Source organism: Pseudorca crassidens, chromosome 2 (genome assembly GCF_039906515.1).
Source record: "Pseudorca crassidens isolate mPseCra1 chromosome 2, mPseCra1.hap1, whole genome shotgun sequence".
Taxonomy (NCBI): Eukaryota; Metazoa; Chordata; class Mammalia; order Artiodactyla; family Delphinidae; genus Pseudorca; species Pseudorca crassidens.
In genome coordinates, this window is record NC_090297.1 from 122,679,857 (window position 1) to 122,702,529 (window position 22,673).

Here is a 22,673-nt window from a genome sequence, read left to right on the forward strand (position 1 = left end):
AATATTAATCTACTCTCCAAGAATAATCTAGACATTTTTCCTTTTTTAAGCCGTGAGAATTAAATGCTGAACCAATCTGTTGGCCACAGCATCTAAGTCTGACCCCGAAAACCAAGCTTCCTTACCATTGTTCAAACTGGAGGCATTCTGGTCCGAGTCAAAAGACATGAGGACACACAGGTGTTTATCTACGGTCAAAGTGAGCAGTCATTTAGAAGACGCTTCATGAAATTCGATCAGGAACGTCGTGATCACTTCAGACAATGGGAGAGGTGTTAGAGAAGTTATGTGCTTGGTTGATCCCAGCAATGGGTGACAAAGGGGTAAGAATGTGTGCTAAGCCAGCACTCTGGTACCTGGTAGAAAATAAGGCGGGCCTTATCAAACCTGGTTTTAAACAATGATATACCTACAGCTAAAAGACAATTACTGAAATCCCTACAGGAAAACTAAGCTCAATTCTAAGCCTGAAATTATCTGGTTTCTAGTAGCTTTTTTCCTCTTTGAAATAGTTATTTTTCTAAATGATGCTTGATAATAAGCACTCCTGATTTCTTAAGAACCTAATTATAGAAGAGACTGCACTCAGGGTCCCACAGTTGACCACGGTGCTACGGCTGGAGGCCACCTTTGGTGGAACAAGGCATTTGAACTCTGGCTCTCTTGAAAAATCCTAAGTATCACTCTATCCAGCTGCCTGCCTTGCCCTCAACCCAATCTCTCCACTGTACAAAATGATGCTTGAGGGAAACTGGCATGGAAAGTAGATCTTGGAGTGTAGGCCCGAAACTTGGGAGGCAAAAAGAGTCCTCTGGTGTCCTGTGGTCCCACCAGAGTAGGCAACTAGGGACTTAGGCCAGGTCCTACGGAGTAGTGAGGAATTTTTCTGTTTGGAGGGCCCTCTGCTATACAGATTTCTATGGAACCTGCCACTGCAGTGGGCAGCAGGGCATGTCTGAGGCTTCTAGCTGCCTCTCCATCTATGGAACACATGAAATTTAACACATACTTAGCATTAAGACTCAGATACATGGATAGGCCAAGCCAAAACCACTATATGCAATTAGATACCAGTTCAAATTCTTACAAACCCTAAAAATTCTTGAGTTATTGAAAACTCTAAAGGACTTTCCAGACTTGTGCCAAGAACTGAAACTAGGCTGTTTATTTTTTCTTTTTAGTCTTAACCTACATATCACAAGAGGAAGAAATGACATGCCTTAATTGGAACCTGCTTTTAATCTTTCTCATGTAGTATGTTCTTTTGAAAAGTCTCTGCTAAGATCTCAGAAAGCAAGGTTCTTCATATTTCTGTAGAAGGTGGTATTCCTTATACGTTTACTTTAATAAACAAAAAAAGTTTTCTCCCAAAAGGTTTATTCGTCGCATTTAAAGTACAAAACCAAATACACAGATCCAGATATTGAACCATATATACATATCTATACATATGTTATTCAGACCTACGTAAACCCATCTGTACATTCTAATGTATCCACCAATAACATCTCTTGAATAAAAAGCAACATATCTCTAAACAAACGAACAGTTATTAGTAACACTGCCATTTGAAAGTATAGAAAAAGATACTTCACAGGAATAGGAGAATTACCAAGTATAAATCCAATATGTTCACATGGACTCCTATAGGAATAATTAAAAGATGAACCTGCCAATCAAAGTCTTTGGGCATAACAACTCTATAAAAGAAACTTGAGTTATGAGAAGATATTTTATAAGGTTAATTACATTCTAAGAGATTGTTTTGATTTGGTTTTTAATTTAAAGAAAGGACTTTATTTTCTCTAATAGCACAGCATTTCTAAGTCTTATTTTCTATGGAGTTGGAATGAATCTTTAGGCAACTACGTATACCTGTTAAAAATTAAACTGGTCACAAAAAATATATATATATATATATAACACTGGTCACTAAAAATGATAACCGATTTTTAACACTGTGTTAAAAGCACAGTTCTTTCTTCAGGAGGAAAGCAGAAATTTTAGACTTGCCAGATACAGAATACGTGATGTCTCTAAACACAGAGATGTCCTGCTGATCGTGGGGACTAAGTTATAACAGCTTCTTTGTTCTAGAATGTCACCTACCTCACATGCAGACCACAGGATACTAGGCCTCAGATGCCTAAACAGCACCATTCCAGGCACAGAACTTTCTCAGTGCCTATTCCCATAACTGGGAACACACACACACATACATACAGAGATACGGGTCATTATTAAAATCAGATTTATTAATGGCTTCACAGTAGCAACACAAAATGTACTATCACCTTTCCATAGGAAAGGTTATATTTACTCTACACACTTCAGTCTTGAAATGTGGCCCCCAAAAGCATTCAATTCCCAATCATCAATGAATTTGCTGAGGGTCCCACACCCTCCAATCCCAATTCAGCAGAGCAAGAGCCCCTCCTTGGCTGCCAGGCGCTGGCAGTGGACTTTGTCTTGCTGCAGCTCTTCATGATTTGGATGCCAGAGCTTCATAATGATCCTTTCAATGTTGAGAGCATATACAGTGTGTGTAGGAATGACTTCCCTGTGTACCTGGGATTGAAAACATATCAGCACGTCTCCCATTATACTTCAGTATACTTACTTTTCCAACACAGAAAATGAAAGTAAGATCTGTGTCAACAAAATACTCACACAAAAGACACACAAACCTGTAAGTTTTAAGCCAGAACCTAATTAATCCCAAATCAGATAACAAGAAAACAAGGAAATAACAAGGCTCTGAAATAGAAATAAGGGGACAAGGAGATTTTTTTTCTTTCACTGGGGAGGTGAGAGATGCGGGAGGTAAGTTAGGAAGGACTCTTGAGCCGGGGGTTTGAAAGATTAGGTTACTATTAATGGCTTTAATAACAAACAATAGAAACTGAAAAACAAAAGCCAGGAAATGGAAAAGCTAGTGAATATCTTTGTAGACTTGAAGAAACTTTGAGCCTATCCATAAATCCAGGTAAACCTTAAGGAGCCAAGAGTTACCTGCAAAGCTTCAAAAAGGTCGTACATGTTCACTGGAGGCAAAGTCGTGGGTAGCGTGTCCCCCGAGCACGCCAGCAGGAGTGCGGCCTGCTGCTCAGCATCGTCAGGAGGCAGGTGAGACGCTGGATTCTGACCAGTACAAGGAGCAGAAAAGGCTGGAGGGCTGGAAACAAAATGTTTCAGAAATATTACCAGTAAGTAAGATGGGAACAACTGAACAAACAGAATAGGGATGGGCTGCAAGAATACTTCCTCTAAAATATATCTCAACGTGAATCAGAAATCCAGTTATCTTTCAGCCAGTGAATACACGAGTAGTCTATAGTTTTAATTTTTAAAGGCAGCCCATCTGTTGGGCTGGAAATAAAATGCAGTGCAACTGCATTTACCCTTCTTCCTCCACAGTGCTAAAATACTAAGTCAGGATACTGAGTCAAAATTGTTCCCTGCCCTTAAAGAGCTTCTAGTTGGAAAAAAGTAACAGACCTTCATTAAAGGAAAATGAAATTGGAAACAACCAACCTGGAGAGGAAGGTAGATGATACTGGAGACAACAGGATCAAAAATAACAAGCAAGAAAAGAAAATAAAGCACAAAAAAAGCAACAGGCAAAAATGAGGGTGGAGAAAATTCATCCAGATCTTGCCAATTTCCCAAAATAGAACCCAGGTATAACATCAACTGGGAAGTCAGACATAATTTTTGTATCGTAATACAGTAGGAGATAACCTATGCAATTCTGGAGAACACGCAGGAGGTGAAACAACAGTGAGGAGAGAACTAGAACGAAAGCACAAGTGGAGCGTGAGCGTGGGCTCCGGCAGCAGACAAAGGCAGCGCTGATAGAGAAACAAGCGGCCGACGGTGAGACAGGAGCCTCACAGGGACAGGCTGGCAGGGGGAGAGGGCAGCTGGAGGCCCGGCAGGGTCACACACCGCTCCAGCACTCGCCCGCTACGAGGGGCCACTCTTTTACTCTTTTTGGTTTGTTTTTCTCTAGAGAAGAATGACTCACAAATGAGAACAAATAATCCCAAACAGATATGCCTGAATGAGATTAAGAAAGTAAATCTTCACCTATGGCAATCTAAATAGTGAACCCAGTTTAAGCCAGTGATCTTCAAGATAAGCCCTGTGAGCCGTCTCAAGGTCTTCGGGGCCATGAAACAGGCACCAGCACCATGCCCTCCCCGTGGTGTCAGCACCATCTGCTCTCTTCAACTCCCTGCTCGGCTTTCCCACCCCACACCCCTCACTGTCACTCCTCCTGCCTTCCCTGCCCATTACTTCTTCCCCAGCATCACTCCTGCCAGCCTTCCCAATCACACTTTTTTCTCTGAAGTTTTATCTCTCTTGTCATCTCTTTACCTCTCTTCTCCCTGAAAAGGGACAACACAGGGATGAAGGTAATTCAGGTCATCTCAGAGGGATGACTCAGAATATCAGAGAGGTCCTGGGAGCCCACAGTGGAGTGCAGACAGAGAGGTTCCAGAGATCGGAGCTGAGAGACCAGAACTGCACAAGAGGATGCCAAGAGCAACCTGATGACACCCAGCACAGGCCGCTATCTTGAGCTACAGCTAAAAAAGCCAGAAAAGGACCTGGAGAGACACCTACTGCTCCTCCTCCCACCATCAAGAAACCCAACCTTGACCCAACAAGCACAGGCCACGTTCCTGAGTGAGAGCTGGCCCACTCCCCCCACCAGTCAGGTGATGCCCCTCAGGAACCATCCAGACGCACTGCCCCAGGGAACTATTCCACTGTACTTCGGAAAGTGGGGGGCACTCACTTTAAACCACGTGCAGCGGCCAAACTCTACAACTTCACTCCTAACATAAAGAGTACCATAAGAATTCACTGGTTATCACGCAAGGATGCAACTTAAGAAAATAAAACCATACTGCTCTCAGAGGTACCTTAGACGCACAGAGCCCCAGTAACCAACTTTAACAGTGGTCTATTACAAAAGAGTAGTGTAACCAATTAGGAAGGATGGATGCAAAGATCACAAGAAACTTCACATACCTTTCTATTAAGTTGTTGTAAGCTACTACACTGTTCTTCAGGTATGGCTGTGGGGTCACATTACTACCAAAGGCATATTTAAAATGACCATCACGTAATCGATAAGCTTTCCTTCTTGACACAACTGATGTCAATATATCTTTAAGGTGATTCTGTAAAAACAAGAAAAAAAAAGAGAAAAATAGCATGAACTCCTCTTTAAAAGCAAACCATAAAACTTACTTTGACCAAAAAATGTTTATTGGCATTTAGTGGATGGAGATGTGAGACAGGCAAACAAGTGCTGAAACCAGATGAATGTTCACGAAACAGCCACAGAGCCATACATACCAGGGTACGAGGGTACAGAAAAGAGCAAAGGGAGACACGCTATTTTTATTTAGTTCTATTTAGGATGGGCTTGCTCTACTTTAAAATTTATTAAAGTTTTTATATCTCTGAATTGGCTCCTCTCCCTCAAAAATGATGTTCAGATAGCTTTAAATAAAGTACAAAAATAAGTAATTTTTTTAAGCAGCAAACTACCTTGAAGCTTGGTTTAAAATGGTACAAAATGTTTCACCATCAGGAACATATTGGTTATAGTGCCCAATCTACTAAAATCCTTGCATAAAAAGAACCTTGGCTCTCTCAAAAGCCACATAAACAAAAGATATATAGGAAATAAACAGAAAGTTAGGTATTTAATATCTCTTCGCCCTTGTGAGAGCCAAGTACCTAAGAGAGGGTTAGAGAATGTCTGCGAAAATAGAGACAGAACCAGTCCCAGCCTATCCTTATTAACAGGGGTGCTGGGGTCAGGGATGATGTTTCAATTCTACCAATAAGATCAGCTCATGTCAGGACTTCATGGTACAACTTATGATTCAATGTTTATAACTTCTTGAGAAAGCTATTATAATCTCTGAGGTACCGGCAAGGAAACGGAGGCCCAGAGAATTGAAAGGAATGACCCAGCGTCACCGGTCAGTACCTGTGCACTCTAGACCCCAGTGTCTGCTCTGTCGAGTAACTAAATGAGTAAAATGAATGAATGAAAGAGTGTGCTGAGACAAGAATCCCACAGTTCAGATGCCAAGTCTAATAATGCTCTTCAAATGCCGTACCACAGCAACATCAAGTGATTTTAATCTTTAGGATTCTCAATCTCTTTTTTTTTTTTTTTTTTTTTTTGCTTAAAAACTGTCCCCTTGTTGAGAAATTAAACATCCAAAGTGTTATGCAAGTAACCTTTCTGAAAAGTTTTGTCTGTTAACTGAAGGCAATTGTTTGGATTGTGATGTTTCTCCCCTCAAAAGAAAACAAATTTCAATGATGACAATTCTGAGATCAGAGTCACATTTTAGTTCTTTTCTTGCAGTACCAGCTTTGAATAACTCACACAAGCTTGTCACATTCAATCTGTAAGAGTGTTTCTGCCACCAGCAAACCAACCTCCACTGCATAGACCACAGCTGAGACAGCCTCCTCGGTGACGTTGTCCAGCCCATGCTCGTAAGCAGTCACTATCATTCTCCCTTCAAGCTGACCCCGAGTGGGAAGCATCATTGTGTGGGAACAAAGTTTCAAGTCATCATCATCTTGGGGATCCTTGGCCACAAACTGCTGGGCTCCCGAGAGAGGATTTTGAGGCTGGAATCTATGCTATGGGTAAGAAAACTTTTCAAAATTATTCATTATGTGGCAAGTAATAAGACACAAACAAAAGTAACCTATGAATTGGACCTGAGATCCCACAAATTAATGCCACCAAAACTATACCACAAGAGTTAAAAAAAAAAAAAGTAACTCATGCACAACTAATCACAGATTCACACCCATTACACAGTAATAATGAAGACATGAGTTATGGGGAATAACAGTACTATGCATAGCAGTTTATTCTATTCAATTAATACCTCGGTAATCACAGAATATATGGCTCTGTGCTAAAAATAACAACTGGGGAGAAGGAGAAGATATAAAACTATATTCAAACAAGTCAGAGTATTTTAAGAATACTTGTAAGTAAGCAGATTCTGAAAATAAAAATATATAATTAATGCTTAAGAAAAGCCCTAAAAAAACCTAGCTAACCAATATAACAGATCTAATAACAAATATTCCAAGATAATGTAGGGTAGTGTAACTCTTACCATTATCTTCTACTAACAACTCTCAACACAGAATCTTTCTAAGACACAGTCATTAGTTTTTTTAAAAATAGTTTCTCCCAATCTTTTCCGCTTATAAAATCTCAGCCTTCCTCTGGGAGATGCTGATAGCCCAATTATACTCTCCATAATCAGTGGGAGATATGCCTCAGTAGCTTTTGCTTAAGCCCAACTCACAAGATTTTGTAGCGAATATGGCTTGTCCTGTTTGAAGTTTGTACTATAAAAGCAATACTTGTTGTTTTTCCATTTTCCAAGTAAGTATAAAACTGTATTTTATATCAAACATGCTTTTTTAAACCAAGTATACCTCTCTGGAGATACTGATGCCCTCCAGATCGAATATTCTTGACTTAAAACATAGAGCCAAGGTAGAAATAAATAAATATTTGTTAATGTTAATGAATAAAGCTATCAATACCCAGTCAAATCTATAAAAGGGATACTTTTGGGAAACTGTGTTCCCTGGATATAAACCAGAAAAAAAAAAGCAAGTTATTCTAAAACGTTTACAAATTTTATAGCCCAATGCCTTCAAGATTTCTCTGAGGATCCCCAGAAGGCTCAAGGCCTAGTGGGGCGTCAGCAGCATCCTGCCAGAGGCCTCTGGGCCTCCTGGACCCTTGGAACAGAAGTCTTCAATCTGAGAAACATTATTCATTCCACACAGATATTTAAGAGGAAAAAGAACACAGGCATAGTTGTTGAATTACTGAAAAATCATTAGGTACTAATGATAACATATTAATAATTACACAATAACAAACTGGAATAAAAATTCAGACACAATCTTTGAAACCCTCTTCACCAGATTCAAATATAATAACACCGTTTTCTCCCCAAATCATGCCCTTTTTTTTCAACTTTACTACCAGAATTGTAATATTCATTAAAAAACTAAAGCCAGTTCCATCACACCAGTGCTTAAATCAGTTGTTACCAAGATCTACTAAACAACCTACATCAAATTTCTGACGAACAGAAGAAAGCTTTTTCTTTCCCTTTGGTTTTCCAGGTTTGGCTGCAGAACCCCCTGTCCAGGGTAAAGATCCAGCACCCTCTATAAGACAGAGAAATAACAATCATAAGAGAAAAGAATGACAACTGATAACTGCTAAGTTTGTTTTCACTTTAGGCTAAAAAAGTATGAAATGCTCAAATGATGAAAATGAACAAATGCTTAAATTCAGATCTCTCATTCTCCTTCTCTAAACAAAACATTCTCCTTCCCTAAACACAACTTCTCTCAAATCACAATTTTTCTCTAGCTGTAACCAAAATTGTTCTTTTAGGAAGACAAATTTGTTTTTCACATTTTTCATTGTTTACTGGGTGTTTGTTTGCTTACTAGTAGCAGTAGTATTATAAAAGCAGGACAGAATTTTCTAGTTCAAGATGGTGAAATAAGCACATGTATTTGTCTCCTCTCTCTTCCAAGACCCTACTAAATATGATAGTAGAAAAAAGTAAATGGGGGCTTCCCTGGTGGCGCAGTGGTTAAGAGTCCGCCTGCCAATGCAGGGGACACGGGTTCGTGCCCCGGTCCGGGAAGATCCCACATGCCGCGGAGCGGCTGGGCCTGTGAGCCGTGGCCGCTGAGCCTGCGCTCCGCAACGGGAGAGGCCACAACAGTGAGAGGCCCGCGTACCACACACACACACACAAAAGTAAATGGCACACATCCAGAACACAGATAAAAAGCAAAACGAGTGGCAGACCAAGATGAGATATCAACAAATTTCAAAGATGGGCTAAAAAGGAGCCAACTTACAAAGCGGACACTTGGAAGCTGTGACCTAAGTTGGCAAGGTTGGTAAACAGGTGGAAGTAAATAAACCTGACTAGTAGATATCCACAAAGAATCTGGATTTGGAGAAGGTGAGTGCAGTGGGAACCAGAAGGGATAGTACAGCTTAAAACAAGATTAATGGAAGATTTATATTGAAAAGTCATCCATAGAAACCCCTTCCCTCACCCCCAGGACTGAACTCAGTACAAAACAAAAATGCAGGGTCCCTTGCTCAAAAGTTAAGAATTTCAAAACAACCATAGTACAGCACTAAACCAAGTGCAGGCCCTTCCAAGTTCATGGACAGTTCCTGGCCCCATGAAACCAGCCCCACTCACTCCTGTACACAGTGCAGTATAAACAGGTGGCAGGGAATGGAGAATGGAGAACTCTTCTCTAGTTAAATAGAACAAAATTTCTGGGATTTACTGAGGTAGCTGGTATGAATGTTGGTACCCTAGAGCACAGTTCTCTGCAGCTGGCATTTGAGGAACCTCACTGTAATGGCTGGCCTCCCGTCAGCTCACTCTAAAGCACAATCTCCAGGTTTTATGCTTCATTCGTAAATGTGGATTCTCAGACATTTGATGATAAGCTGTAACATGGTAAGAAAGACCAAAGTAAAAAAAAAAAAAAAAAAAAAAAAAATTGAGATCCTAGAGATAAAGAATTCAGGCAACACAAAGAACTTGAATAATTTCTAATTCATATCCTCAGAGAAGTCTGAGAAGATGGGTATCCATAAAACAAAAAGAAGACGCTACAAAAATTGCTGAATTAAAGAATGCACTGGACAGAAGGGCTGAAAGAAAGAATTGAGGAAATCTCACAAAACACAGAGCAATAAGGCAAGATGGATGTTTAAAACCAGTCAATCCAGAAAGACGTTTCAGCACACTATACGGAGCCACTGAGGTCCCATAAGAAGAACAAAAAGCAAAAGCAGTTGGTCTTTGAGAACAAGCTGGTCTAGGAGGGGGAAGCTTTTCATTCTAAGACCCTCTGTACTATTTTTTTTAAACCATGAACATATATAGTTTAGTGTTAAAAAAAAAAAATCAAAAGTTATACAAGCTCATTACAGTACACTTGAAAAAAATATCCCAAAGAATTTTTTTAGGAAAAGAAAAAAAAAATCACCCATCATTCTAGCAAAACATTATTTCATCTTGATGTTTTTGGAAGAATGAGTTCGTAAAGCTTTGAAAAAATATTCCTGGTTCCTCAGCTAAAAAAGAACTGTTTGGAAAGTCAAGTTCCTCTTCTCCATCGCTTTAAGTATCTTTGGCACACCTAGATCACACCTGATAAGACCAGTCAATCTTAGATGATTTCCCTGATGAATGGAACTTGATGTTAGGCGATGCTGCTGCTGAGTGGCCAAATATACCTCAGGTGAGGAAGCAAAGCACGGCAAGGACTAACTCTGACCCCAAGGAAGGAGGGCTTCACAGCAGCAGTCAGATTTTGGTTTGGATCCAACACTTCTACTTACTAGCTGAAGAGGGCCTCAGGTAAGTTTTTATTTTGTTTTGTTTTCTCTCCTCTGAAGTTTGTTTCCTAGCATATAAGAAAAGAGGCTAATACCTCTGAAGAGTTGTTGTGAGGATTAATGATAACGCACATAAAGCGTCTAAGGCACTGCAGTTACGGTATTCAATAAATAACATTATTAACATCATCTTTCCTGCCTGACTTAGAAAAACAGTAACCAACCTGATCACAATTATTAAAGTACAAAAAACTGTATTTCTATACTTTAATAGAAATCACCTCTTTGTTGCCAGCAAATATTAATTTCATTTTAAAGGAAGACATTTTGGGTGTTTGAGAAATAACCTCTAAATTCTAATGTTTCTTCATTTATTTTTAACCAACAACAAATATTCAAGAATATCAAAGGCTTTATTTAATTAAAATCAGCCACCTATACTAATACCACTTCGTATTTGTTTGGCATTTTTTATTTTTAAGAGCACTTTTTCCATGTTCTTTCATCTGTTTTTTTTTTTTTTAAATAATCCTGCAGGGTAGATATTACTGTCTCTATTTTATAAATGTGGACGCTAAGAACACTCAATAATTAACTACATTATCTAAGCTAGTGGCAAAACCTAAACTTGAACCCAAGCCCCTTGACTCCTATCAACCAAGGTTTTTATTTTTATTTTTTTGCGGTACGCAGGACTCTCACTGCTGTGGCCTCTCCCGTCGCGGAGCACAGGCCCCGGACGCGCAGGCTCAGCGGCCATGGCTCACAGGCCCAGCTGCTCCGCGGCATGTGGGATCTTCCTGGACCGGGGCACGAACCCGCGTCCCCTGCATCGACAGGAGGACTCTCAACCACTGCGCCACCAGGGAAGCCCCAACCAAGGTTTTTATTTCCGATCATCCCACTGAACCTTTTGGGTGGGTGCCACTTTAGAATATACCTACCTAAAAAGTAAGATCTAATCCTCACAATGTTGGCTTTTCTGATCAAATTAAACTTTATACAATGAAGTGGATTATCTTTATGATCTAACTGGCGAAAGTCCACTTCTATTTAAATTAAATAAAACATTAGAAATGTGACACAGTGTAGGATGTGCAGTGAGGGGTGTGGTGAGGAGTGGAAAACTGCCTTCCCTCTCTAACACCAACCTCCGTAAACAAACGCTCACTGCTTATTATTCTTCACACCAATGGCGACTTCTTTGAGTGTGGAGAACAAGCCTTTAGGAGATCTCATCTGAACTCTCTATCTTACAACAGAGCTTAGCAGAGGGGGATGATACAAAATACTAGTCACTTCTAGGTAAACATGGGCTTTTAATAAATGATCATCAGAATCACCACAGGCCCTTTAAACAACAAAAACTTCAATTTAATCTACAGTAGGAGGTACCTGTAAATTCAAGTTTTTAACAAGAGCCCAGGATAAGCTTTATCATGAGGCAAAGTTTTAATGCATTTACCTTTTTTTTTTGACTGATTAAAATAAAATTGAAAGAGGGGACTTGTACCACTTAAGCTCCAAAAAATTAGGGACAAAGGAATCATTCTGTCTATACCTATTTATTTAGGTCGAAGTGACAGACTTAGCATCCACATACCTCCCCACCATGCTGCTATTACTACCTTTGTTCTTCACCAATAGTTTGCCAAACACATGCTGACGCTCCAACCTTCCAGGTGCTAATATCTCACTTAATTAAGAATAGGAGAAAGTCCAGGTTCTCAACATATGCTGTGGTTTCCCCTCCACGTACTTTACCGTCCCTATATCTATGGAAACGCTCTCCTAACCACCAAATTCCCTCCCTTCACTCCTCAGCTTCTTCCTCCTGACCACCTACCCTCCTCCTCACTTCTCATTTATTTAAGTAATCTAAACCCAGCTGAATGGGGGGTAAAGACCAAAAGTCAATGAAAGGACAGAGAAATCACCTGCTTTAAAAAGGTTCTATAGAAGAATCTCTATTACACAATAAAATGTTTCTTCTGAGCAGTTCAAAGAACATTTCATTTGCAAACAAGTCTGTTAAAGGAAGTGAAAGTCTAGTAAGCCCAGCATTCTGTGGTTTTGCTGACTGACATCCCTGGAGGTGTTTCCACTCCCTTACCTGGTGTAGACACCAAAATCTGACAACGCGTGAGAATAGCCAGGAGGAAATCGTTGTGAGAATGGACTGAAAAAGGGAAGATTGTCACAAGTCAAATACAGAATATTTACAACATAAGGAACCCACTGTTTCAGTCTAGCTTTTAAGGACTTTGGATATCCCCTTCTCTGCCATTCTTTCCATTTAATTTTAAATATCCACATTATTTAAATGACCTTATACCACTAAAACCAAAATTTTTTTAAAATTTTAAATAAACTTTTAATTTATTGCAAATCTGGGAAAACTTCAGAACAGTAAAATAACTCCCCAGATAATTATTTTACCATTATCCTGTGTGAGAAGTCTATGAGCTTCAAGGTCAAACTCTTCTTTGCTGATCTTCTGCTTGAACCACAACTTTAAGTTAGCCCAGTATCTGCAGAGGCAGAAACAATATTAAGAGCCTCAGGTTTTGCTTCTTCCCCAAGTTCACCTTATCTGCCTCAACTCCCAGGAAAGGAAGGAAATTTTGCATTCCCTCGTGTTATGGACTGGGTTGTGTTCCCCCCAAATTCATTTGTTGAAGCCCTAACCCCCAGTACCTCAGAATGTGACTCTACTAGGAAGTAGGGCCTTTAAACAGGTAATTAAGTAAAAATGGAGTCGTCAGGGTGGGCCCTAACCCAGTGTGACTGGTGTCCTTATAAGAAGAGATTAGGACACAGAGAGAGAGACAGCAGGCAAAAGCCAAGGGGAGAGGCCTCAGAAGACAACCCTGCTCACACCTTGATGTCAGGCTTCTAGACTCCAGAACTGTGAGAAAATAAATCTCTGTTGTTTAAGCTACTTAGGAGTCCGAATACCATCACAAGAAGGAAAGTCCTCCCTAAAAGGGACTGAGCAGTAGTCATAGAATCAGACTCATGAGTCAACCAGCCAAAAACCACTGCTGTACCTTTCCTTTCTCACTGCTGCCCTTCTAAAAGACCTGCTCACCAGAAACCTACACTTAAGATTTATATTTTAAAGTATTATTAAAATTATCAAATATTGCATATTTGAAAATTGCTGAGATCTTAAAAGTTCTCATCACAAGAAAAAAATTTTTTAAACTATGTATGGTGAGTGACATGAACTAGAGTTACTGTGGTGACCGTTCTGCAATATATACAAATACTGAATCATTATGTTGTACCCCTGAGACTAATATACACTTATATGTCAATTATACCTCAATTTTAAAAAGATTTATATTTTAAAATGTGTATGTGTTTTATGGGCATTAATACCAATTCTGGGCAACCTCTTTCCTTTCAAATGAACTCAAGTTTTAATCTATCCTGGCTGAATGGGATTCTAAAACAGCTCGCCACAAAGAAAAACACCTGAGCATAGGAGAAACTTAGTGGTTTTTAAAGTGAAAATCAACCACTAATCATAAAAATTACTAGTTAACTAGTAGGAAGAAAGGATCCAATCTTTTATACCTTAACAACATTATTAGAAATAGGAGTAAAATACTTTACTTTTCACATCCACACCCCTTGTTTCCGTGCTGAAGAAAGATACTCCTCCTTCAAGAAACAGGGCTAAAAATTACTTAGTATGTTTTACAATCACTTTCAATTCACGATTAACTACTTTCTAATGCTCATTTGAGTTTCTAACAGAAAAGAACAAAAAAAAGGAGCGATTCCTAAACGAGATGGTTTAATGCTCTCACTGACCTATTATACCCATGGCAGGGTTTCTCCTGTTCTCCCATATGTAGACTAGCTTAAGTCTGACTAAGTATATATGTAATTGCCTGGGTTTCTGTGCTTTGCCCTCATCCCCCCCTTCCCCCCACACCGGAGAAAACCCGTAGCTTTAGTGGCGTCTTAAAGCTTCCCAAGACCCATTTCATTCAACAGCAAAACATGTTAGTTCTAGAGCCTGGCACCATGTTCCACGTGACTAGTCACACCCAGCAGTCAATAATAACTTCCCAACATCAAACACTTAAATGCCCCAACCTCTGCTTTTTTTTTTCAAAGAACAACTAAAAAATGAAATAAAGCTCCACAGAAAAACAGAAGTCTTTTCCTATCTCATTTTATACAACAAAAGAAAATAGTAACATGAGAAAAACTTCATTATTTTAAAAGCCCTGTGTTCCTATTTTATAAGAAAGAGGCAAATACATTTATATTTGGTGTATGAACTTGTTCCAGAACTAAGGCAAGGCTCTGCCAACATGATGCTGTCTATCTTTTCCAGTGGCAAACTTTCAAATAGCCAGCACTGGCTATCAAGTTGAAGACTCGCTCCCCAATCCTGGTCCCTGTATTAACTTGCTGTATAGCCATGGGCAAATGACTGTTTTCCTCAAAAATACCAAAAACAAAGTTAGTCAACCTCTATGTAGGTGAGGATGATGGGTGATGAGTATAAATGGGTCAGACTAGGAAGCACTTGAGATACCTGAAGAAAATTAAATAACATATGGCTAAATCATCCGAAAAACTAGGCACCCATTTGAACCCAGAACTCTACTGGGTACTATACAAAGTGAGTTAGCCAGCAAAGCTCATTTCTTTCTACAAGCTGACATGGGCACACAACCTGACATAAAGAACATTAGGGCCACTGCATAAATAGAAAGCAACTCATATCTGAGTTCCTTATACATCTTATTATATATTTTACCTACGAACAAGGACCACATTTAAATGGTCACGTTGTACAAACCAAAGCTAACTACTCATGGAGGAAATGTGAGAAATTACTGTATAGCAATATCACAGACTGTTCAACCAAGAAGCGCTTTTCAAGGAGCAGAAGGGGGGAAAGACCATTAATGAGAGAACGGAAAAAACTAATAGAGAACAACACTGTACCATTAACTGTTCCTGGCACAAAAGCATATTTTGATTGCGGTGTTAGTGGAGATTCAGCTAAAGATGCACCAAATTAGCTTTGGCAGCTCTATGTGACCAACGTTTGACAGCCAGTGTTGACCTTTAAAGACCAAACAGGAAATGCTAACTTCAACATTTCTGGCGACCCCAAGCTTGTGTGAGGAGTGTGGTATCACAGAGTTCACCATCGCATCTAATCAATCAATTATACACACAAGCCAGGTTTATTGTAACATGGAAACATTCACTTTCAAATATCTGTAAGCATCTTAGATGTAACCGAGTGAAAAGTCTTTTGTGCTTAAAAAGTGTAAATTTTAGCTGTATTACAAAAACAAGCTATAGTAATTAATGAAGGTAAAAGCTGTCAATTTTACTCATTAAAATAATTAAGAATTTTTAATTAAGTAAGCAAGGAAAGAGACAAAGTCAACATGAATATTAAAATATAACTTTAGGTAGAACATTTTATCTTTGGGAATCAATGTTTACAAAAAATTAAATAATTATGCCAAAATAACAGATTAGATGATTAAATTTTAATTCTAGTGTTTGTAGTTTGATTTATTAACGTTCCTAATATTAAAGCAATCTTTAAAAATTATATTTTGTTCTTAGTTATTCCATTTAGGCCATGAGTGTTCCAAGAAGTCTTACATGGGAATTCTGCATATCTATCTTGCGAGGACGAAAAGTAGATTCTGCCACCCCAAAATTTCACAAGAAGGAAAAACTCCAAAGATCACGTATGACATCCAAGTTAAGTAACTTCAATCTCCAGTCATAATGAAAAGTAGAAAGATGAGAAGGAGAAAGTGCTGGAGAAAAAGAAAGATCCCCCCAAACACCTTGCTCCTCCGGAAACATCATTTCAAAGTGTCTGTTGAGTAATGCAAACGTGTAGAATATCACAGAAACCATCTAGCAACAACAACACAAGACTTATACTTTTAAACGTTTAAAATTTGCTTCTTATATTTTAGAAAAATAAAATTGTAATAACAATGTTTTGAAAATTTCCAAACTTGACCTTGTTTGTACCTCGGAGGGTTCCTTCTATGACTTCAGCCTTGTATTGAGTTACTGATTTTACACTCGGCCATTTCAGCATCTGACCCCACTGTGTACTCGGTCCCCTGCTATAACCTGGGTGAAAGTCTGTCTGAGAGTCTCTGGGGTCCTTTGCAACCCTCTGTAAGGTATCAGAGCCAGAAATCAGATGCAAAGGCCCCAATCCTGCCATGACTTTGAAGAGTTACTTAACCTCTCAAAATCTCAGTCTTCTCATCTATCAAACGGGAATGATAACTGCACCTACCTCACATCTCTGTTGTGAGGATTAGATGAGATAGTACATTTAGGGCGCTTAAAAGGTGTTCAGTAAATGTCTGCTACTACTATCATCACTATAACTGCAGTATTGTTCGGTGACTATTTCACCGGAGGGTCTGTCTGCCTTCCGAAATTGCTGTCCACGCTCTTACCGACAGTGCCTCCACAACACCCGCGCTCAATAAGCCTCTGCCTCCAGGAAGCCCTTCGGGAGCGGGCCGCCTGAGCGGCGCCGGCTCAGACCAGGCCGGTAGTCAGCCACATGCGTCCCGCACCCTCGCACGGGCCGCAGTCGCCCAACAGGCCCTTGGGCGTGAAGGCGTGGAGTTAGGTTTTCCCGCCCCACCCAGGACACAGCCTCGGGCGAAGGCGCCCGCGAGGTTCCGGAGGGAACCAGGGAGGCCCGGCCCCTCCAGCCGGGTGAGTCGGGGTTGCCCGCCGGCCCCTTCCCGGGCCCGAGAAACCCAGAGGCCCCGCCACCCGCTACGCGAGGGCTGCACAGGCCTCGCGGCCGCGGGGGACAACTCCATAGTGGGTCGGCAGCCCGAAGCTGGGGGAGCACCCGCGCGGAAACCCGGAGGCTGCGTCCGGGGAGTTCTTACTGTTTCACGTTGTCCCCCAGGGCCTCGCTCAAGTTCTTCTTGGCCGCCTCCAGCTCGCTCACAAAGGTCGCCATTGCTCCCCACGTCTCAGCCCGACCTCAGACCCCTCGGCCACAACGACCAGCAACCGAAAAACCAACTCCGCGAAGGCTTCGGCTCTGGAGGCTCCGTCTTCTCCCGCCTGCCCCGCCCCCAAGCTCTGAGAAGACGTTTGTTTGGTTTTCGGCTCCGCCCGCCTTTCTGGAGAGAAAGTGCTGAGCCAAACTCGGTGTTTTTGTGGTCCTCCTGCTCCCGCCCCCTCACATCACGTGACCCGCTTCACCTAGCGCTCCCGCGCCCCACCTAAACCCGCCGCGCCCGGCCCGGGCTGCAGCGTCACCTGCAGGGCTGGCGTATCCCGGGCTCTCAGTCTTACCGCTGCGGAAGTTCCGAATTCGGTCCTTTTAGCTGGATGAATATCTTCCCCCTCCAGGTCAAAAAGTAAATGTAGTATTGACTTTATTCTCTTTCTTTGCCTTATTTTTTTTGCCGATCACTTATCATCTAACATGCCACTTAATTGACTTATCTTTTAATTTTCTGCCTTCTCCAACTAAAATGTGTAAGTTCCGTGAGGACAGGATTTGTGTTTTGTTCACTGATGTTTCCGCAAGTTCCTAGAGCAGTGCCTGGCACATAGTGGGCTCTCGGTAAATATTTGCTGAGTGAATGAAGTAATTTTGAAAAACAGGAAAATGCACAGAAGGATAAGAGGAAAAGAAAGAAAACAAAATGTTACCACCCCGGGAAAAACCCTTTTAACTAAGAGAGATTCCCCCTTCCCATAATTTATAATCATACTCTATCTTCAATTGTGCATCTTGGTAGAGTTTTGTTATATTTATACTTAATAATATAAATGTTTTCCTCTGGTATTGTCTTTATAATCATAATTTTGGTGACAGCATATTAAATACCGCACAGGAGGAAGGCACACAGTAACTTGTTTCCCAATTGTTAGGCTGATTATTTCCATTTTTTTCTATTAAAAGCAATATTGTTATACACTTTATACATAAAGCTTTTCCTCATTTAGGATTATTACTTTAGAACAGAGTCCCATAAATAGAATTACTGATTTAAAGACAGGAGTATTTATAAGAGTCTTGGTGCATATGGTCAAATTGCCTCCCCCAAATTTGAAATAATCCTAAATGGCTTTTAAATCTTGGGTAATTTCTCCACAGAGACTCCTTCAGTCTTCTCCATTCCTTCAGCAAATGTATAGTGAATTCCTATTATGCGCCTGGCAATCTTTTGGGTCCTGGGGATACAAAGATGAACAAGGCAGGTAAAGTCTTCCTATCTGTGTCATAAAACTCTAAAGAAATTTTGACTTTTTAAAAAGTAGTTATCAACTTATGCTTTCCATGTCTCCCCACTGACTACTGAACAAATTCCAGACTCCCTAACCTGGCATTCAAATTTTCTTATGACCTGGACTCAGCCGACCTGTCCACCTCACACACACCCAGGCCTGTCCATCACCCTTTAGTATGCACTCCGCATTCTAGTTACTTCACTTTCTATAACAAACCACATGACTCAGTCCTTTTATATATATCTCCCCTCTGCTAGTTTTGAGACCTATGGGTGGCTACCTACATTTTTTGCAATCAGGTTCAAGTTTGTTTTTTGGTTTTTTTTTTTGCGGTACGCAGGCCTCTCACTGTTGTGGCCTCTCCCGTCGCGGAGCACAGGCTCCGGATGCGCAGACCTAGCGGCCATGGCTCACGGGCCCAGCCGCTCCGCGGCATGGGGGATCTTCCCGGACCAGGGCACGAACCCGTGTCCCTGCATTGGCAGGCAGACTCTCAACCACTGTGCCACCAGGGAAGCCCAGGTTCAAGTATTAAAGGACCCATTCAATAGGACTAGGAAGGGGCACAGGTGTTTGGGTATATCTTCCAGGAACTGTCCCCACTGTATGGCTACCTGTCCACTAAGAAAAATATGACTCTTATCTCTTGGAATCAAGGCTTGAAAACATGCATACCTCTACACATCTAGCTCAATTAAATAGTCCATTCTCCTTCATCACTTTGTATACCAATTAGCATTAATTTCAGTATAGTGATTCAGGTAAATGTCCACTTAAACTGTAGCGTTAGACAATATAACAAACACAAACAGACATCTGACCGAACAATATACTTAATAGAAATCAATACTAAAACCATTTGTAATTTGGTAGTTTACTTTAAAGAAACTAATTTTAAATCTTTTAGTTATAGACGTGCTTGTAAAAATGTATACCACATATAGACAACTATTAAATAGCTTCAGAGAATGTGTGTGAAAGTCGTTTATAAAATGTAAAGAATTCTACAAATGTTAGTTTAATCTAGTTTTTTACATCTTTTTAAAATCATTATTCTATAGCAATTTGCTCTTCCCCAAATGCAGGCTAGTCTGAGAGTAACTAGTAAAGTCAACTCAATAGGATATTGGGCACAGACTATATAAAATAAGAGTTCCCTTTATTTATATTATCCATATTTTTTCCATGTCGTTAGGATGAACTGTTGAAGGTTGGTAGTATTATTCATATATTGCCTATTCTTATGCAACATCTTTCAAAATATAATTATATAAATTATAAATATAATTGTGTACAAACACAATGCAAAGGAAAACCCCTCAGAAAGGCTATTTTCATAGCTATTTTACTTGCATATCCATGAAAGCTTGGCCTCTGCTTGCTTAATTCTTCCCAGTTCTTTATTTTATAAAGCACTAGTTTGTTTGGTTTTTTTGGTGGTAGGGTTTGATGTTGACGGAGTTGTGAGATATCTCAGATCTGGAGGTGACGATGATGATGATGATAATGATTTCTCCCAGATATGATATTTAGGTTCCTTAGACCTGTATATAAACCACTGACTCATTCTTTATTCTGGCTAGCACCTAGTGCAGCAGAGATATTTGATTGACTTTCCTGGTCTGCTCATTGGCATTGATTCATTAGCTTTCTTCTCGAAGCACTGACTGCAAATGTGTGAGTTGTTTCCATTTCAGACGTCAGCAGCTCTGCTTTATTGGAAGGACTCTTACAGTTCAGCTTTAAAATATTATTGATAATATTTTAGTTGCCCGTTGAAATTACCCTCATAATGTTCACAACAATTTGTAATACTTATTATGTAGTATACTATGGTATGTATGGTACACACATATGGTACCTACATATACAGTTATACTATAGAACATAGTGACTCGCACTCAACGTATCTGGTAGAATTAAATATTTTAGAAAATTCTACATAATAGTCTTCCTCTTCTATATCTATATTGATCTACAGATATTAATATAGTTAAAGGTTATAGACTAGCATGTACTAGGTCCTAGTAAAATTTATGGTTGAAAACACTTGGAGAGGCATATCACACTGACACCACATATACTTATTTTATGTCTGCCCAAATAAGATATAAAGAGGTTCTTGATCTTTTATTTTGTGCCATGGGCCTCATTGGCAGTCTGGTGAGCCCTTCTCAGAATAATATTTCTAAATCCATAAACTACATATGATTACATTTAAAACAGTTTTATAGAAACACAGTACTATCCATGGGCCCCAGCTTAAAATCCTCTGAAGCTTTATAGGTACTTAGTTTGCTCAGGCTGCGATAACAACACATCACAGACCAAGTGGTTTAAACAACATACATTTATTTTCTCACAGTTCTGGAGGCTGGAAGTCCATGATTAAGATGCCACCAGCAAGTTTAGTTTCTGGTGAGGACTTTCACCTGGCTTGTAGACGGCCACCATCTCTCTAACGTCCTTACATGGCCTGTCCTCAGTATGTGTTTGGAGAGAGAGGGTGATTGAGAAGGAAAGAGGGGAGGGGCAGAGAGAGAGAGAGTGTGTGTGTGTGTGTGCTCTGGTGTCTCTGCTTGTAGGGACACTAATGTGTTGGATCCGGGCTTCACCCTTATGACCTCATTTAACCTTAATTACTTCCTTAGAGGCCCCATCTCCAAATATAGCCACGATGAGGTGGGGTGAGGCAAATATTCAGTCCATAATAGTACTACAGAGAGTTAATTATAGTTTCTCTTTCCTTTTTTTAGAAGCTCTTGGAGATTAAACTTTTAGGACTCTGAGAAATGGAAGGCATCTAGGGATTCTAGTGATAAAAGACACCTAAGCAACCCCTAACAATACTGAAAAGGGAGCGCTGTTTTTACAATGTGTCTTGGCACTATCATGGTTGTAATTAACTTGATGAAAGCATTTTCCCTGGAGTTAGTGAGTCTTACAATAGAGGAACAGACGTTTAAGGAATAGAAAGAAGAGGCATGATCTGTAATGTAGATAGAAGATAATTAGAAGCCAGTCAACAGTACAGTACATTAAAAAATTTAAACTCTACAAATATTAGCTTAGTCTAGTTTTTTAAATCTATTTTTAAAATTATCCTAGCAATTTTTCTTCCCCCAGTTAGAGGAGTATAAGTAAAAGTGTAAGTATTGTTGCAATTAAAAGAAGAGGGCTTCCCTGGTGGCGCAGTGGTTAAGAATCTGCCTGTCAATGCAGGAGACACCAGTTCGAGCCCTGGTCCGGGAAGATCCCACATGCCAAGGAGCAGCTAAGCCTGTAAGCCACAACTACCGAACCTGCACTCTAGAGCCCGTGAGCCACAACTACTGAGCCCGTGTGCTGCAACTACTGAAGCCTGTGTGCCCTAGAGCCCGTGCTCTGCAACAAGAGAAGCCACTGCAATGAGAAGCCCGCGCACCGCAACGAAGAGTAGCCCCCGCTTACCGCAACTAGAGAAAGCCCGCGCGCAGCAACAAAGACCAGACACAGCCAAAAATAAATAAATAAACTTAAAAAAAAAAGAAGAAGAAGATTTAGAATTACGACAATCAACTGAGAATAGAGATACAGTAGAGTTTAGCTTTCAGCTAAGAGCGCAGACTACGCGGCCGAGGTGGATGACTAATTAGCTTCCGAGGACACAAAGAACCAACCTTGAGCACAGTTCCATGGGTATCCCCAGGATATTTCTATGCCTTGAAGGGAATCTCAGAAACTCTCTTCATTCTGTTGCCTCTTCTTACTCTGGGAGCCTGACAGCAAAGACCCCGTTGGTCCTATATTAGTAGTAAGAATGCTGCAGACAGTCTGTTATGAAACAGGGTCCTATGAAGGATGAAGTTAGTCCTGGGCATAATATCAGAGATATTTATGGGATCATTCTTAAAATTTTTCAGAATATTAA

At 40.3% G+C, this 22,673-nt stretch overlaps 1 protein-coding gene and 1 long non-coding RNA gene across 2 annotated transcripts; one reads left to right on the plus strand and one right to left on the minus strand.

Moving 5' to 3' along the window:
- Nucleotides 1-2,234: 2,234 nt before the first annotated feature.
- TADA1 (transcriptional adaptor 1) lies at nucleotides 2,235-17,543 on the minus strand. Its single transcript, XM_067728520.1, has 8 exons — nucleotides 17,404-17,543; nucleotides 12,914-13,005; nucleotides 12,588-12,653; nucleotides 8,156-8,253; nucleotides 6,475-6,684; nucleotides 5,041-5,192; nucleotides 3,013-3,175; nucleotides 2,235-2,568 (listed from the first exon to the last, which is right to left on the minus strand). The coding sequence occupies exons 1-8, from the start codon at nucleotides 17,475-17,477 to the stop codon at nucleotides 2,416-2,418; spliced, it is 1,008 nt and encodes a 335-aa protein (XP_067584621.1). The 5' UTR covers nucleotides 17,478-17,543; the 3' UTR covers nucleotides 2,235-2,415.
- On the plus strand, nucleotides 17,061-22,377 carry LOC137219637 (uncharacterized). The gene is made up of 4 exons (XR_010941188.1): nucleotides 17,061-17,221; nucleotides 17,424-17,875; nucleotides 18,630-18,733; nucleotides 21,986-22,377. It is a non-coding gene; the product is annotated as an uncharacterized lncRNA (long non-coding RNA).
- Nucleotides 22,378-22,673: the final 296 nt, after the last annotated feature.

Bases quoted from the DNA above. Each gene is read 5' to 3' on its own strand.
- TADA1 (XM_067728520.1), bottom strand. From the start codon at position 17,477: ATGGCGACCTTTGTGAGCGAGCTGGAGGCGGCCAAGAAGAACTTGAGC. The intron at 13,006-17,403 runs GTAAGAACTCCC...CTGCCTCTGCAG, and splicing joins CTGGGGGACAACGTGAAACA to ATACTGGGCTAACTTAAAGT. The intron at 5,193-6,474 runs GTTGGTTTGCTG...TTGTTTTTACAG, and splicing joins CTGTGGTCTATGCAGTGGAG to AATCACCTTAAAGATATATT.